The following is a 15,170-nucleotide window of genomic DNA, read 5'->3' as shown; positions in this document are numbered from 1 at the left end:
GGCAGGAGAGGAGACGAGTGGCTAAAAATATAAGGAAGCAGACACCCTGGCTCCTTGATTTTTTTACACGACTGTAGAAATCAGTCTTGTTTCCAGGAAGATTGTTAGAGAAAGACAACATTTTTATTTTAACTGGTAACATCTTCAACTGTGAAGCAAGTAGTAGGTATCCTTGCACAGTGCCTCCATGAGCTACCAAATGAGGGAGCCAGGTTTATAAAGGCTGCCTGGGGCCTTTGAAATCCACCTGGGGTTTCAGTGGGACTGGCAAAAACTTGTGTTCCATGCGCCTCCCCCAGTCCCTCTGCCGCTCACACTGCAATTGCATTGACTGCGTTGGCCTTGGATGTGTTGGTGTGACTCATACTTTGGAACAACAGGTTTTTAAATTCCTATAAATCTCATCAAATAAATACATTGCTGACATTAGCTATGATGCCGTACAGCGAACTCTGTAGGATAAGCCCTAGGGAATATTATTTCTGTATTTCGTATCCAGGTATAGTCTGACAAGCTGAGCATCTTGTTGGTTTTTTAATGTAATGGTCACCAAGCCGCTGGCACCCTGCACCTGCTGCTAGAAAGCAAGTTAGTGCCAGATTGTAAAATGCCATGAGACACGGTTTTTGTCCACCTCGTCCTCACCGACGTTTCCCTTCTCCTTCCTATTTCTCACATGGAACAAAGCCTGGGAAGAGAAAGTGGTGATAGGAGAAACCCACCTGGAGACGGCAGCCCTGTTCGCTGGGCGCTGGGGGATCTCACGGGCTGTGTCTCGGTTCTCCCCCTACAGCATGCCTGGGGATGGGATTACTCAGGCTCCTCCAACCTGGGAGAGCTGAAGCTCCTGCTGGAGGAAGCGGTCATGCTGCGGCGTCTCAAAGCGGACGTCCTTTCCCAGCTCCCAGCCAAACAGCGCAAGATGGTGGTGGTGGCCCCAGGCCGGATCAGTGCCAAGGCCAGAGCGTCCCTGAGTGCCGCGGCCCAGGAAATGACCACCAAGGACGCGTCTGTGAGTCTGGGGCTGAGATGGGGATTTGGGAGTTGTGCTCAAAGGTGTTTCTTCCCGGGAGGAGCCCTACAAACATTACCCAGAGTTCTTTGAACTTGCCTTTCCCATCATCTCTTCCTACCTCCCTGGGCACGGACAGTGAGCCGGTTTCATTTCTCAGGCTACCTAGTTTACTTCAAAAATCTAGTCATTTGTGGGTTTATGCTTATGTAGATCACTGGTGGTGGATGGTCATAAAATAAACCCCAGGAAAACTATGGGTTGATGATTATATATTCTGAATCCCTCAGAGAAAGCTAGAGTTTATGCATAGTGTATTTTGAGAATGCCTCAGCATAGGAATGGTTGTTAGAAATTAGTTCTACCTGTATTTGATATACATATTAACCCTCTAACCATCCCATGTCATTTGCTTTAGTCAGAATAACAAATTGACAGTTATTTAACAGAGTTGAATTTTCAACCCCTCTTAATCCTTTGCCTCCTTGTTAGAGTCATTTGTGGTTGGCAGGACTCCCATTTTACAGACAGGGAAACTGAGGCTCATAGAAACTGATTTGCCTAAGCTCTCATGGCTACTCTGTGGCAGAGCTGAGTCTGTATCCAAGCCTGTTACCCCGATATTTTAGGGCTCTTTCCACTATGGTGGTTTTATCTTTTCAAAACACTTTCATTTCATATCTGTCATTAGTGTCTTACTACGCTAAGTACCACAAGATAATCTACACCAGCTCCATTTCTGTCCTCTTGGGACAAAGCCTTGTAATTTTCATTGCCAAGGAAACAACAATGATTGACATTTTTTGACATTATCATAAAGCATTATCTGGGCTTAATATTACCCTGGATAAAGAAACTTAGATCTAGATGAGATCTCAGCCTTCTGGAAGATTACGAAATAAATAAGAATGACAAGAGACAGAATGTGTGATTTTTTAAAAATGTCACTTTACCATGTGATTGAGCAGACTAACTGGATACCTCTAAGAAGCAGAGGGTAGGGAAGAGGATGCACAGGTCAGTTGTCAAGCTGTATTTCATTTATGCTGTATTACATATAATAATCTGGATGGCCTGGAGGAAATGATAGGCATAATCCCTTCCCCACAGAGTTTTCAAACACAGCTCACAGCGCTGAGGTGGGTGTGCAGACTGGCGGTTCTGAAATTGCGCTGCAATGGAACCAGTGTTCCATTGCTAAGGTCAGTCTTAGCCATCTTTTCCGATTTCCAGACATAAAAATTCAACGAATGGGAATCTTTTTCTCAATTTTAACTTTTTCCTTATAACTTTCTCAGACCTTTAAGGTATACTGACTTTTGTCCACTAGTGAACTGTGCCAGATAAGAAAGCCAATGAGTCAGTGCAACAAATATAATATTACTGGAAAAGTTCAGACGTGTTAATTTTAGATGTGAGGATCTGAATATTTATGAAATGCTATGTTTTAGTTCCTTGTATGTGTGATGGAAGTAAGTTGGTACCTGGTCCACCTCCTGAACCAGGTTGAGAACAGCCACGATAGACAACTGAAAAAGCAATTAGTGGGCATTTGAATTGAGGATGAAAGTCCCATTAACTGGCCAACAGGCCGCTGTAAGTTGTGCCGTGTGGCCAAAATGAAAACGAGAGAGATGTATGGGAATTCTGTACTTAGTGCAGCAAGGTTTGAAAGCAGTTTTAAAACTTTCTGCCAACTTGCGCAGTTCCTGAAGTTAGGTGAGGGACTCTTTCAGTGATTTCAGATGCAACCTGGGAGTCTGGTTTTCTGAGATTACAGACAGCGATGTGAAATGGATTAGGCTGAGCCGTGGAAATCAGGAATGTTGGGTGTATTATAACTCTGGTAGCTGTGCAAATTCCTTAAGTTATTTGGGGTATTTTGATGTCTTCTTACCTAAATAATGAAGCCATGGCCTGCCGTCTGGGCTTGTTGCTAGAAAAATATATCAGGAGAACGCCAACTGCTCAGAATCCCACCTGTAGGGTGATTATCATCTCTGCTCCTTCAGAGTCCCAGAGTCTTAATGTGTTTTGCAGATTATGAAAATGAAGGCTAAATTGCAGTGTAATTCTTCAAAAATCCAGCAGAGAAAGAGCCTAGAGCTCTTCCCAGCACTGTGCCTGAGAGTTGCTATCTGCTTCCATGGGATCCTAGAAAAATGAAGAGTTTGTCCCCGAAAGAGAAAAATTGAGTTGATACAGATTACCCTCAGCATCATGCTGAAGCCAGATACTAAATTCTTTCTGATAATAATAAATCCTTGAAAATGTGCCCCCCGCTTTGTGTTCTGTAATGTGAACTCATTTTTTTAATGGAAAATCCAAGGAGAAAACAAGCGGTGAGCTTTGTGGTTTGTACCATCTGAAACTTCATTACTCCAGAGCCACCATTTGGCACACCTGTAAACTGGATCCGATCAGGATCACCTCCCTGACAGCTCAGGGAGGGCGGTCAGTGTCAGCTGGGAGTGGGACGCATTGGCCGTGGACATTCCTTCCAAACCTTGACCAGCTATGATATCCTGCGCCCAAAGACTTAAAATGGGGAATTGCGGTTCTATGGTTTTAGTCAAATAAGGAGGCCCTATGGATCTCGAGAAAGTCGCCCCCCACACCCCATTTTTATAGTTACTTTTCAGGCCGAGGTGTCCCTGCAGTTTTGTCCAGCATGGCAGCTCCGGCAGAGCAGTGCTGACCTGTCAAGAAGTGACTTTTTTCTCAGTTCCCTCACACCTTCCCATCTGGAGGAAGACATTTTTGAAAAAGCTCGAAGTCACAGAAGCCAAGGTGGAAGAGCCAATTTATAAAGTATAATGTACAACAATTAAAGCCTTTTCTCATTTTCAGCTGAAATAATAGAGACCTCTTCACAGGCCAAGAAAATCTGGCTCTAATCATCTTTTGTCTAAAGCCATTTTTTGATCAGCAAGAATAGGAGCAGGAAAGTAGAACAAGTCCATGCAGACTTCCTGGTGACAATATCAGTTCACCCTTCTGCTGTTCGACAGTCCTTTCAAATGTCCAACATGGAAAAAGAAATTGGAAACCCCAGTGGGTCTAATTTAATAAAAGTCTAGGAGACAGGAACAAAAAATGCAGGTAATTTAAAATCTCCTTACCCATGGCTGGCAAAAGAAATGAGATCATTAATGGACTAGTAGTCTGTCTACCCAGTTTGGGGGAGTTTCTTTAAAAAGATAAAACTATTGATTTCTCCCACATTAAAAGTTCAGTAGATGTCTACTGTATAAAATCTGAAATAAAAGTATGTACAATTAATAGCATTTATTAAATATGTTTTACTACTGCACTATAAAAAAGATTCATTCATGTTTTATATCACCTAATTTCAGCATTTATTATTTGGATTTTTAATAAAATGTATGTATATTTTGCTTTATAATATATATTTCTATATTCATTTATATGTAAATATATATATCACTTACAATCATGTATTTTTTAAAATAGAATTGGAATCATATAAACATACATCAAGTGAGGAACAAAACAGGTTATAAAACTATATCATGAACACTTTTCCATGTTGTTAAATGGTCTTTTAACATATATTTAAACACAGGGCAGTGTTTTCTCACATGGTTTATTAAAACTTTGCCAGCCGTTTTTAGTTGGATATTTAAGCTAATTCAGCTGTACTCTAGTCAAAGTAATACTACACTGAAAAAGTCGCATACGTGTGCATTTGTGTGCATTGGTCTGTCAGGAAGATAAACTTCAAGGAGCAGCTTGCTGGGCCACAGGGCTGGGCATGTTATGAAGGCTTTGGTACACATCGACAGGCCATTCCCAAAGGTCAGCCACTGTGCCGTCCCCCCACCCGAGCATGTGCAGTGGAGACGCCTGTTTCTCAGGCCCGCCTCGGCTCTGCATGGTAGATCTTAGGGAAGGTTTCTGAAAGGGCCTCTCTCCATTTCTCCTGTTTGTTTTGGAAAGTGTGGGCGGGAGGGATGGCCCTGACAAGTAAGGACAGTCTCTGAAGGACACGGGGGTACAACTGTGGACCGAAGGTGCCTGGGGTGCAGTCTGAAGACGCTGCGTGTGAGGTCATCCTAAGGAAGCCTGGCTCTGTGCCCCCTGCTGAGGACCACATTAGGTTAGAGGGCCTAGCCTGCGGCAAGGGACCCTTTGAGGGCATACCAGTGGACTCATGAAGGTTGCGAGCTCATCGGCCAGAGGAGAAAGGTTGCGTGTGAGCAGAGCCTCATCAGAGCTAAACTGGGCCCGTAGCTGAGAAACTAGTTAAGGATATAGTGCCATGGGGTTGTATCTTCAACACCGGTTCCCAGGAAGTGTGAGCTGTTAAACTGGACTACTTGCCACAAAACAGGCCTCCACTGCCGTGACACACATAGACGTGAAGTGGCTCCACCTCCCTGTCAGCGCCCCCCGTGAATTTCTGTGGCTCCCGGGTGTCTTTCTCCTTTCTCATCAAGACCTAAAGGAAAGACACTGTTTAAAGCAAGCAGCTCTTTCGAGCAGGCAGCATTTTTGCTAGTGGAAGGAGACGGCAGCCCTGCCGGTGATGGTAAGAGTATTTTTCATCTCTGGGAGCCCAGACTGATACTAAATCTTACCTTATATTATGATGAGCATCTTCTCTGTTTGCGTTCTTTATTGGGATTTATTTAGATGCAAACTATAGAGGAGACATGGTTTCTTCTCTTTGGAAGTCATTTACCGTATGTGGAAGACAGGCCAAAAATACACGAGTAAAGGTTTTGACATGGTATTAGAATAAACTGGTTGCAGTCTGTTGGAATTGACTTAGGAAGGCTTGAATGGCAGTAAAGCTTTGTCCGTTGGATATGGACAGAGCTTGGCAGAAGAAAATGGGGAGGCAAGAAACACAGGCAATGATGTGTCACGTGTAAGTTGTCCCCAGGCTTCAGTGAACAGCTGTGCTTAGCGAGGCTGCATCTCAGCTGGTCATGTGAGAGTGGCACGTCTGGTGAAGCTCTGCCTGCAATGCCTTTCCAAAGAGCTCTCGTGTTCCTTGCCCCTGTGGAGTCTCACCACAGTTCTCAGAGGGGGACAGAGGAGTTGTTCTGCCATGTCTCCAGTGACCTGACCAGAGCTCAGGTAGTTCCTGTGGCTTGGCTAAAGTGAGTGGGAGGGTAAGTCAGGGTCACCCGGCTCTGGCAAGTGGTGTTCAGGCTTTAGGATTCATCAAGCTCATAGTGGCGATAATTACGTCAGCTTAGCTGAGTCCTCAGAGTGGGAGACGTTAAACCCTTGACTTCTCTTTTCACAGAAGGGACAGCAGAGAACAGCCCTCATTCTCTACTTCAACAGAACAGCTGAAGCTAAAATCCCGTGTGTCATGTAAGTGGTCACCAAGTGTCAGCACCTCTCTCTCATCTTTAAAAACGAACACCTATTACCTTGGTCTGCCAGAATGCTTGCACTGCCGTGTGAGAAGTGATCGGAGATTCCAGTAACAGCTGCCTTGAGTATAAGGTGTAGGGCACACGGCCTCGTCACCCACACACAGGGCACGAGGAGGCTTGCATCTAGAGCACCACCAGGACATGCTTGGGGACCCTAATAGGTCCTGTCCCAACCCAAGTGAGCTGGAGCTGCTGTCACTTATGGGGAGGGTGGGATGAGCCCAACACTGAAGGGAAGTTTTCCTCTTACTAGGAAAACTGTGCTCATTTGCTTTTGGGAAAATATGGGGGCTTTGTGAAAGATCGAGAAGCTGCCTGGTGGTACTTCTGGGGTTTTCTCCAAAGACATGAAGTTTCAGGCGTTACTCGCCTACATAAAAAAGAGAATCTCAAAGTTTGTTCAAAGGATATGGGCAACTGGCCATTGTCACATTCACACTGAGTTCTCCTTCCACCTTAGAAACTACACCCAAAGTAATAATTTCTATTCTTAAAATTATTCACTGACTTTATAAAAACCTCAATTGTCTGCTTTTCTTAAAGAAAGAAAACCCACCCATGTTCAGGTATCACTGTGGTAGAAACCTGAGGCAGCTCTAATGATACGCAGTTTGCCTCATTTTTTATTGCTTAGCATTCATGCGAGCCTCTGGCAGGATAATGGACCAAGCGATTACATCTCAGTGAGAATGAATCGGCGTGGGCTGAGCAGTGGCAGATGGGCGGGGGGGACAGAGCGCTGTGGATACACTGAGACACACAGCCGCTCCCACCCTCTCCCTCAGCTGCCAGCTCTCCGGCCTCCCCAGCCTCTCCCTGCAGAGAGCCAGTTCACTGCGTTGTTCAAATCTAAGGTTCTCCACAGAGGCCACCGAATGTTGGCCAGCTCTCTGGGCATGGCCCTTTTCATCTATGGCACTGGGACGAGACTGGTGAACTCCAGATGAGTTTTTACAGCCTGGAAACCTCTCTCAGAAACAAACCTGCATTGCCCCCACCTCCCCGTTTCTCACGTGCCGCCAAATAACAGATGGCGGGGGTGCCAGTCCTCTGCCTTGCTCGCTCAGCTTAGGACCCACAAAATTCAGCGTTTGTTGAGTGCTGGGCCTAGAACCAACCTTTTTCCTTGGAAAGTGTAAATCTAACCACCTTGCCACCTCATAAATAAGCTTGGTAATACTTTGTCTTCGTCCGTGCAGGCCACCATAACAAAAACACCATAGACTGATACACTGGGGTGGCTTAAACAACAAATACTTCTCATAGCCCTACAGGCGGGGAAGTCCAAGTTCAAGGCGCCAGCAGATTCAGAGCAGGTGAGGGTCCTCCTGACTTGCAGACGGCCGTCTCCTCAGTGTCCTCACACAATGGAAAGGACAAGGGTGCTCTCTAGGATCTCTTTTTTCTACTAGCCCTGATTTTGTCACCTCCCATGGGCCCTGCCTTTCAATACCAGCTCATCTGTGAATTTTGGAAGGGCCCACAAACATTCAGTCCATAACTTATATATACTTTTTTCAGAATTCCATTATAAATTATATAGTGCTTTATCATTTCCAACAATTTTGATACCTGTTAACTCATTTCACATTTACAGCCTCTTTGTAAAGTCAGTTAGACTAAGTCATAGTGACCCCATTTTTTAAATGTGGAAACTTAGTACATTTCATGGAAATCTCTATAGACTTGAGAGTCACATAACATAGCTAGTAAGTGGAAATTAGATTATAAGTCTTAAAACTCAACCCTGGCCTGGTAGCTGAGTTGGTTAGAGCATCATTCTGGTACACCAAGGTTGCGAGTTTGATACCCAGTCAGGGCACATACAAGAAGTAACCAAATACAAGAAGCAACCACACTTCCTTTCTTCTTTCTCTCTCTCTAAAATCAATAGATAGTAAAAAAAAAAAAGAAATGGTTAAGATGGTAAATTTTTTTTAAAAAAATCTTAAAACTAGTCTTTGTTGTTTTTCATTCTTTTTGTTGTTGAGTTTTCGTTTTTGTTTTTTTGCTGTTGTCTGTTTTCATTTTAATGGGCCTCTTTCAATATAAAACCCAAGGTTACTCTGGTAGGCCTGGTAACTTAGGGACGTGGGGAAGAGCAGAGCAATGAGGCAAGCCATGTCCGAGATGCAGAGGGGAGAGGGGCTGTAGGAATATTGGGGCCTCTGGTGATGACGATGAGCTGACTAAGTTGATTTTATGGCCTTGTGACTTTTTAATGCTATAGCAATAAACATTTTTTGCTTATGTCTGGCAAATTTTATGTGTCTCAAACTAATTAAAGTAGGTTCTATTTAATACCAACAACTCACAAATTATACTGTTATTTGAAAATAACTCTTAGATGTTTAGAGAACAGTCCACTTACATTTCTGCCACCTACTGATAACAGGAAACCTTTGAGATTTATGCGTGAGGGTGGCATCGGGCATAGTGAAGGCTCCTTCTGTCCCTGGAAGCTCACCTTCCCGCTGTCCTGCAGGAGCAGTGCCCTGTCCTGGGACTGTGAACCCTCCCTCTGCAGGGCACCAGTCCCGGGGAAGCCTCCAGGGCATGCCAGCTGGGCGACTCTCCCCTGCAGCTCTCCCGGTAGCTGCCTTCCTTTAAGTTCCCTGCTAAAGAAGGACGAGAAGTGGAGAAAAAACACAGTGCATAGAGAAGTAAATTAAAGGGAAAAAAAAGACCAAGCAAATAAGATCCTTCACCCTATATATTCCTTCGCCTCAGGAGAGAATGCACATACCACTGACTGACCTCCTGGCCCTGCGGTTGGCCAGCTGATGCGGGAGGGAGCTGGAGCGCTTTCCTTGACCATCTCTTCAGTGTTACCACTTAGGTCTCAATACCACTCTTCCAGAAATTTGATTACTGTCAGGAATCCCTTAATCCCCTGCCAGGCCATTTTCAGATCTATAGACAGCACTTTAATTTATATTGAAAACACTATAATGGTGGTAGCAGCCAAGGTGCAAACTGTTAATTATCGTCATGATCCCAGGTAATAAAAATGTTTCAGTAGCATATCAGAGATGCATAAAACATCAGGATACATGCATTTATTTGTATAGGGGAGATGGCTAAGAAGTACGGAAGAACTCTTTCTGCACATGCCAGGAGATGGCTTATTTCCCACAGCTCCTGATTTTGCTTTTATTCAAGTGACCTGGCATGAGGGAAAGGGGGAGAGGTGAGCTCCCAGAGGAGAGAGAGAAGGGGCTAGACGGGGCAGGTACCCCAAAGGTGTCTGCTACAGGTGCAGTCACTTTCCAGTAATTAACCTCAACTGGATGAGCGTATGTTTAATTTATGTTATTGTTGTCAAATGCAGTGAATATATCTTGGACCTACTGGAAAGTGGAAGAGAGAAGTTTCTAGTGTTTGCGCACCACAAGGTGGTTCTGGATGCAATTATTGAAGCGCTTGAGAAAAAGGTAAGCTCCTTTGAAATTCCGCAAGGGCGCTCTTATTTGTGTTGGCTGCTAAGTTGTTCCGAGCAGGCTAAGGTCAAATCAGCAAAGACATGAGATGATGGTTTTGGAAACATTGCTGAAGACTTTCCGAACTGTTCTTGCTTATAGAACTGTTGGGTGGGTCAGAATATTTTCCCAGGGTGTCATTTAACTTCCTTTATGCTCTGTGCGGATGTTTAAGCGTCTTGCTTTGAGAATATCTCCGTGGGGGTCTTCCCTCATTCTCTGTAAATACGTAGAAAATCAACAAGAGATGAGGTAGCAGGAATCACTTTCCTGTGTGAAGACAAGTATTTGTATGAATATCCTCTTCCTTTTGTCTCTCCTTAATGCTGTCAATGTGGCTTTCTTAATTGTACATGGCCGTGCGCAGACTTCAATACAGTTTTACGACCCTAATTAAATCAAGTGAAAAATATCTAGAAGGATTTCCTAGGATGTTCATGAAAACTAAATACATCATATTTTCACCCCCCTTTTCATTTTCAGTTAAATTTAGGATTATAAACTACCTTTTGTCTGTCTTTTATATTTATGTAATAGTTTAAATATACAAAAGAGTGTAGAGAAATAAATGACAAATTCCTATTTCCCCATCCAGATTTAAGAAATGAAAGGTTTTGCTGTATTTATTTCAAAGTTCCTATTTCAAGTAATAAAAGATGGATGCCCCTGCAGTGGCCCTTTAGTTCATTCCCCTTTCTTCCTCCTCACATACAACCTCCATTCTGAATCCTTCCCATCCACATTGTCATACTTTAAAAGTATATGTTGTTAAACAACACTAGTCCTTTTTTTAATGTATTAGTGTACACATAAGTGGCAGCATAGTGTAAGTATTCTACAGTTTACTTTTCTGCTCAATATTATTTCTGAGGATTCTCTACCTAGCGTTACGGGTTTAGTTCATTCGCTGTAATTGCCAAATAGTATCTCATTGGATGACTGTGCCATAGTTTGTCCTTTCTCCTGCTGATGGTGAATTTTATTTACAGTTTCTGCTATTATGTGAATGTTTTTTTGTATTCAAGTGTACACATATAGTTATGCCGTGTGTGTGCAGAACCTGTCCGGGTAGGAGCTTGCATGATCGTTAGATGAGCTCATCTTCAACTCTGCTAGGTATCGTCACATTGCTCTCCAGGGTGGTTAATTCAAATTTACAATCTCAGCAGCAGCATTTGAGGATTCCTGCTGTTCTGGGTGTTCAGCAACACTTAGTATTAACCAGACTTTTTACTTTTCCCAATCCCATGACATGAAATCCCATTTCATTCTTATTTTAATTCGCATTTCTCTACCAGTAAACGGTGTATTCTTTATGTGTTTTTTGGGCATTTCAGTCTGGCTTCTGTGAATATTCTCTTTATCTCCTTTGCCTGTTTTTCTGTTGGATTTTTTTCTTACTGATTTGTAAATATTCTTGATAAAGTCTGGATATTAATCCTGAGTCAGTTATGTTTTATCTTTTCACTTTAAGTTTCTATTGAATAGAAATTTTTAATTTTTCATTATAATGTATTTCAAGTTTATTAGGTTTTTTCCAATAATGGTTTTTAATTTTTATGATTGGTTGAAAAAAATCTTTCCTGAGTCCTGGCTGGTGTGGCTCAGTGAATTGAGTGCCGGCCTGTGAATGAAAGGGTCACTGGTTCAATTCCTAGTCAGGGCACATGCCTGGGCTGCAGGCCAGGTCCCCAGTAAGGGGAGCACAAGAGGCAACCACATAGTGATGTTTCTCCCCCTGACTCCTTCCCTCCCTTCCCCTCTCTAAAAATAAAATAAAAATAAAATCTTTTTAAAAAAATTAAAAATCTGTTTAAAAAGAAAAAAGAGAGAAATCTTTTCTGAAGTCATGAAGATTTTCTCCTGTATTTTTTTTTCTGAAAATTTTAGAGGTAGATCATTAATCTACCCCTTTTAAATTTTGTTGATGTAATGCAGGAATTCAGCCAATAGAATTTAAAGCTATAATCCCTGGAAAAATCAGAGCTATTTTTATTTTCAAGAACTCCAAGACAATTAATTGGAAAACTATTAGACTACATGAGTTTAGTAGAGTGCCTGGATTCCAAATAAATATACTAAAATAAATTACTTTTTTATTTTACCAGCTATGTCTAATTATTTAACATAATGGGGCAAAGATAGGCAGCAAAAAAAGCTATAAAGTACCTAATAATAGTCTCACAAAAAAGAAAAGTAGAAACTAACAAAGAATTGCAGATATTTGTGCCATGCTCCTCTGTGTAAAGGCTAAAAAGTGTAAAAATGCCTGTCCTTCCCGAGTTAATTTGTAGATTTCATTCATTCAATTTTTATAAAAATTCCAATTAGATGTTTAAGGGAACTTTATATTATTATCTCAAACAATGTTTCAAAATAAAAGCAGGAGAGATATCATCTAAGACAATTTTTAAAAAGGAGAGCAATGTTGACATACTTGTGCCTCCACATATAAATATCTGCTATAAAACTCAGTCGTACTGGGCCAAAAACTGGTGGTGGCCAGATGCATGGGACAGAATAGATAGCCTTTTGGTATAAATTAAAACCAAATATGTGATCAAGAAATTGTTACGAATCAGGTTTAATTAACTCCACAAATAAAGTTTGGGTAAGGGGCGGGGGGTGGGAATCTTGAAGGAAACTTCACTTCACTGTTTACCATAGTAAACTCCAGATGAATCAAAGTTCTTTGAAACCATAAAGTATTAGAAGAAAACATAGGCAAACATACAGCTGATCACCAGATGGCGGAATGACTTTCTAAGCATGAAAACAAAGAAATTTTGAAGAACTGATTCAGATTATCTGAACAATGGGTCCATTCTGTCATACACATACACATTGGTCAAATCATGGTTCTTTTTTTTTTTACACATTTTTTTTTCTTGCATAGCATTTTGGCTGTTACTTAATGCACATGCTGATTTTGTCAAACTCCTGTTCTAGGGATTTATTCTAAGGAAATAGCCACACCAGTTAGAAAGATTTATGTACAAGAATATTAGTCCTGCTGTTATTTATAATATTGAATAATTAGAAAACTAAATGTTTATCAGTAGGTATACTGATAAATAATAATCCATTCAGCCATAAAAAAAATAATGATGTAGACCAGTGGTTCTTAACTTGGTGGTGATCCCCGGACCCTTTAAGAGTCTGGGTGCAGCTTCTCTCACTTCCTCCCTGTGTCCACAGCGGGTGCAGCACATCCGCATCGATGGCTCCACCTCCTCAGTGGAACGAGACCGCCTGTGCCAGCAGTTCCAGCTGGCCAAGGGGCACGCTGTGGCCGTGCTCTCCATCACCGCCGCCAACATGGGCCTCACCTTCTCCTCGGCCGACCTGGTGGTATTCGCCGAGCTGTTCTGGAACCCAGGGGTAAGGGGGGCAGAAGACTTGAAGTTCCCCGGGCGCGCTCATGGCTGTGGGGAGGAAGGAGCTAGGGCCGGTCGGGAAGACAAGGTTTCTCTGAGCTGTCCCTAGGGCCAGTCGCCTCTTCCATCCGTTTCGGTTAGCCCTCAGAAACACGTTTACTTTCCGGTCATCAGTCTTCACTGAGAAGTGAGAACTCCCACATCTATTGACTAGCTATTTAGGTCTTCACAGCAGCATCCTAGGTAGTAGTATCGACTCCATCTTATCAACGGGAAAGCTAAAGTGAATCTTAGAGGTCATCTCTCTGCGAGGAAGCTGGGGCACAGATAAGTGCATAGCTGTCACCAAAGGGGAGCATGTGGCAGCACCAGGCTGCAGCCCAGGCCTCTGGCTTTCCACCCTGCCCCTTTCATTAACCATCACTGTGAGCTGCGTTAGCCATTGGGGCCACAATAGGGTGACCGCTGTGAGTGTTCCCTGGACTTAGTCATTGTACCCACTGGCCTCATCTGCTCAGCTGAGGGCTGTGACAGCAGAGAGAAGACATTTGTTTGCACTCATAAAATTTTCTCCTGAGCTCCAAGGCATGTATTTCCCCTCACATGTTTTCACATAGTATGGCTCTTGCTGGCCACACATAGGTGATGAACTTCGGGGTGGAATGTGTTTTTTAACGGAAACAGTGCTCTTGGTTTTCCTTATTCCTTGTAGAGCTTCCACCATATTAAAAACAAAAACAAAAAACCACGCTACCTCCTATCACATATGGCTTCTCCCTTTGGTGCATATGTTGCTTTAACGAGGAGGTAACCGGTTTTATTTCACAGAAAGGAGGGAATGTGCTAGGTTTCCTTTGTTGTCCCTTCCTCACAGCATCCAGCACTGTGCACAACACAGAAAGGCTGTCCACAGCTATCCAGCCGCAGATTCCATTCCCCAGCCAGTGTTTTGTATGGGTCTGCCTTTTGTCGGATGACAGGTCATTTGTAGGCAGAGGCTCATGCGCCCTCTGCCATAATACACAACAGCGAAGTCCTCTGAGGAAGAAGAGTCGTGGTGGGGTTTGGGGGCCAGGGGCTGCCTGCTGTGATGGGCTGAGCTGCCTCAGGCCTTGGCTTGCATACACCCTGATCCCTGGACCTTGCAGGTGCTGATGCAGGCCGAGGACCGGGTGCACCGCATTGGACAGTCGAGCTCCGTGGGCATCCACTACCTGGTGGCGAGAGGCACGGCCGATGACTACCTTTGGTACGGCCAGCCCTGGCCTGGCAGTTGGGGGTTGAGCAAGGGTGGACCCCGATGGTGTGTTTCCTTTGCTACGTAAGGGCTTCTGCTCTTGCTGAGGGCTTCCTCCCACTTTCATCAGGACCACATGTGGCTCCTTCCCAGCATTCACTGGGGCCTCCAGCGTGCACAAGGAAATGCAGGAATGAGGGGGTGTGGCTCCTTCCCCACTGGCCTGAGACAAAGAAAGAGAACTAACTGTGATGAAATGTAGATCAAATTTTTAAAACACTTAGTTTCCAGCCATGAAAGCGCTTGCCAAGACAGGGTGACAGCCCCCTTTGCCCCTTTGTGATATGTGGCGGGACAGTAAGGCCCCATCCTGCAGCTGCTGGACCACTGGGACAGGGCGGCTTATGCTAGGCCACATGGTGCTTTGTTAACACAGCTGGGGGTTCATGGCTGTTACCTAAGCAAAAATTACCCAAATGCTTGTTCCCAATCCCATTTCCCCTTCTTGATACTAAGTTTCTCAATGATCTCAGTGTCCACTACTCCCCTTTGTCCAGCCCTGTGATTGAGAGGTCGGTCTTACCCCTGCAGTGTGTGCGGGTTGTCCCTACTTCCTTCTCTTGGTTTAGCGCATTTGTTAATTACGCAGCT

General features: G+C 43.7%; 1 protein-coding gene across 1 annotated transcript in view; it reads left to right on the top strand.

Annotated features, from left to right (window-relative positions):
• SMARCAL1 (SWI/SNF related, matrix associated, actin dependent regulator of chromatin, subfamily a like 1) overlaps window positions 1-15,170 on the top strand; it is a 51,758-nt gene that overhangs the window by 33,911 nt on the left and 2,677 nt on the right. Inside the window, exons 12-16 of the mRNA XM_054585679.1 lie at window positions 794-1,012; window positions 6,291-6,361; window positions 9,758-9,860; window positions 13,104-13,286; window positions 14,431-14,531. Coding sequence (XP_054441654.1) covers window positions 794-1,012; window positions 6,291-6,361; window positions 9,758-9,860; window positions 13,104-13,286; window positions 14,431-14,531 — 677 coding nt within the window. The remainder of the gene's footprint in view (window positions 1-793; window positions 1,013-6,290; window positions 6,362-9,757; window positions 9,861-13,103; window positions 13,287-14,430; window positions 14,532-15,170) is intronic.

This window comes from Pteronotus mesoamericanus, unplaced genomic scaffold (assembly GCF_021234165.1).
Source record: "Pteronotus mesoamericanus isolate MK-2021 breed Mesoamerican mustached bat unplaced genomic scaffold, CSHL_Meso_final contig_90, whole genome shotgun sequence".
NCBI classification, from domain to species: Eukaryota; Metazoa; Chordata; class Mammalia; order Chiroptera; family Mormoopidae; genus Pteronotus; species Pteronotus mesoamericanus.
The sequence above is the reverse complement of the archived record's forward strand: the minus strand, read 5'-3'. Positions and strand labels throughout refer to the sequence as shown.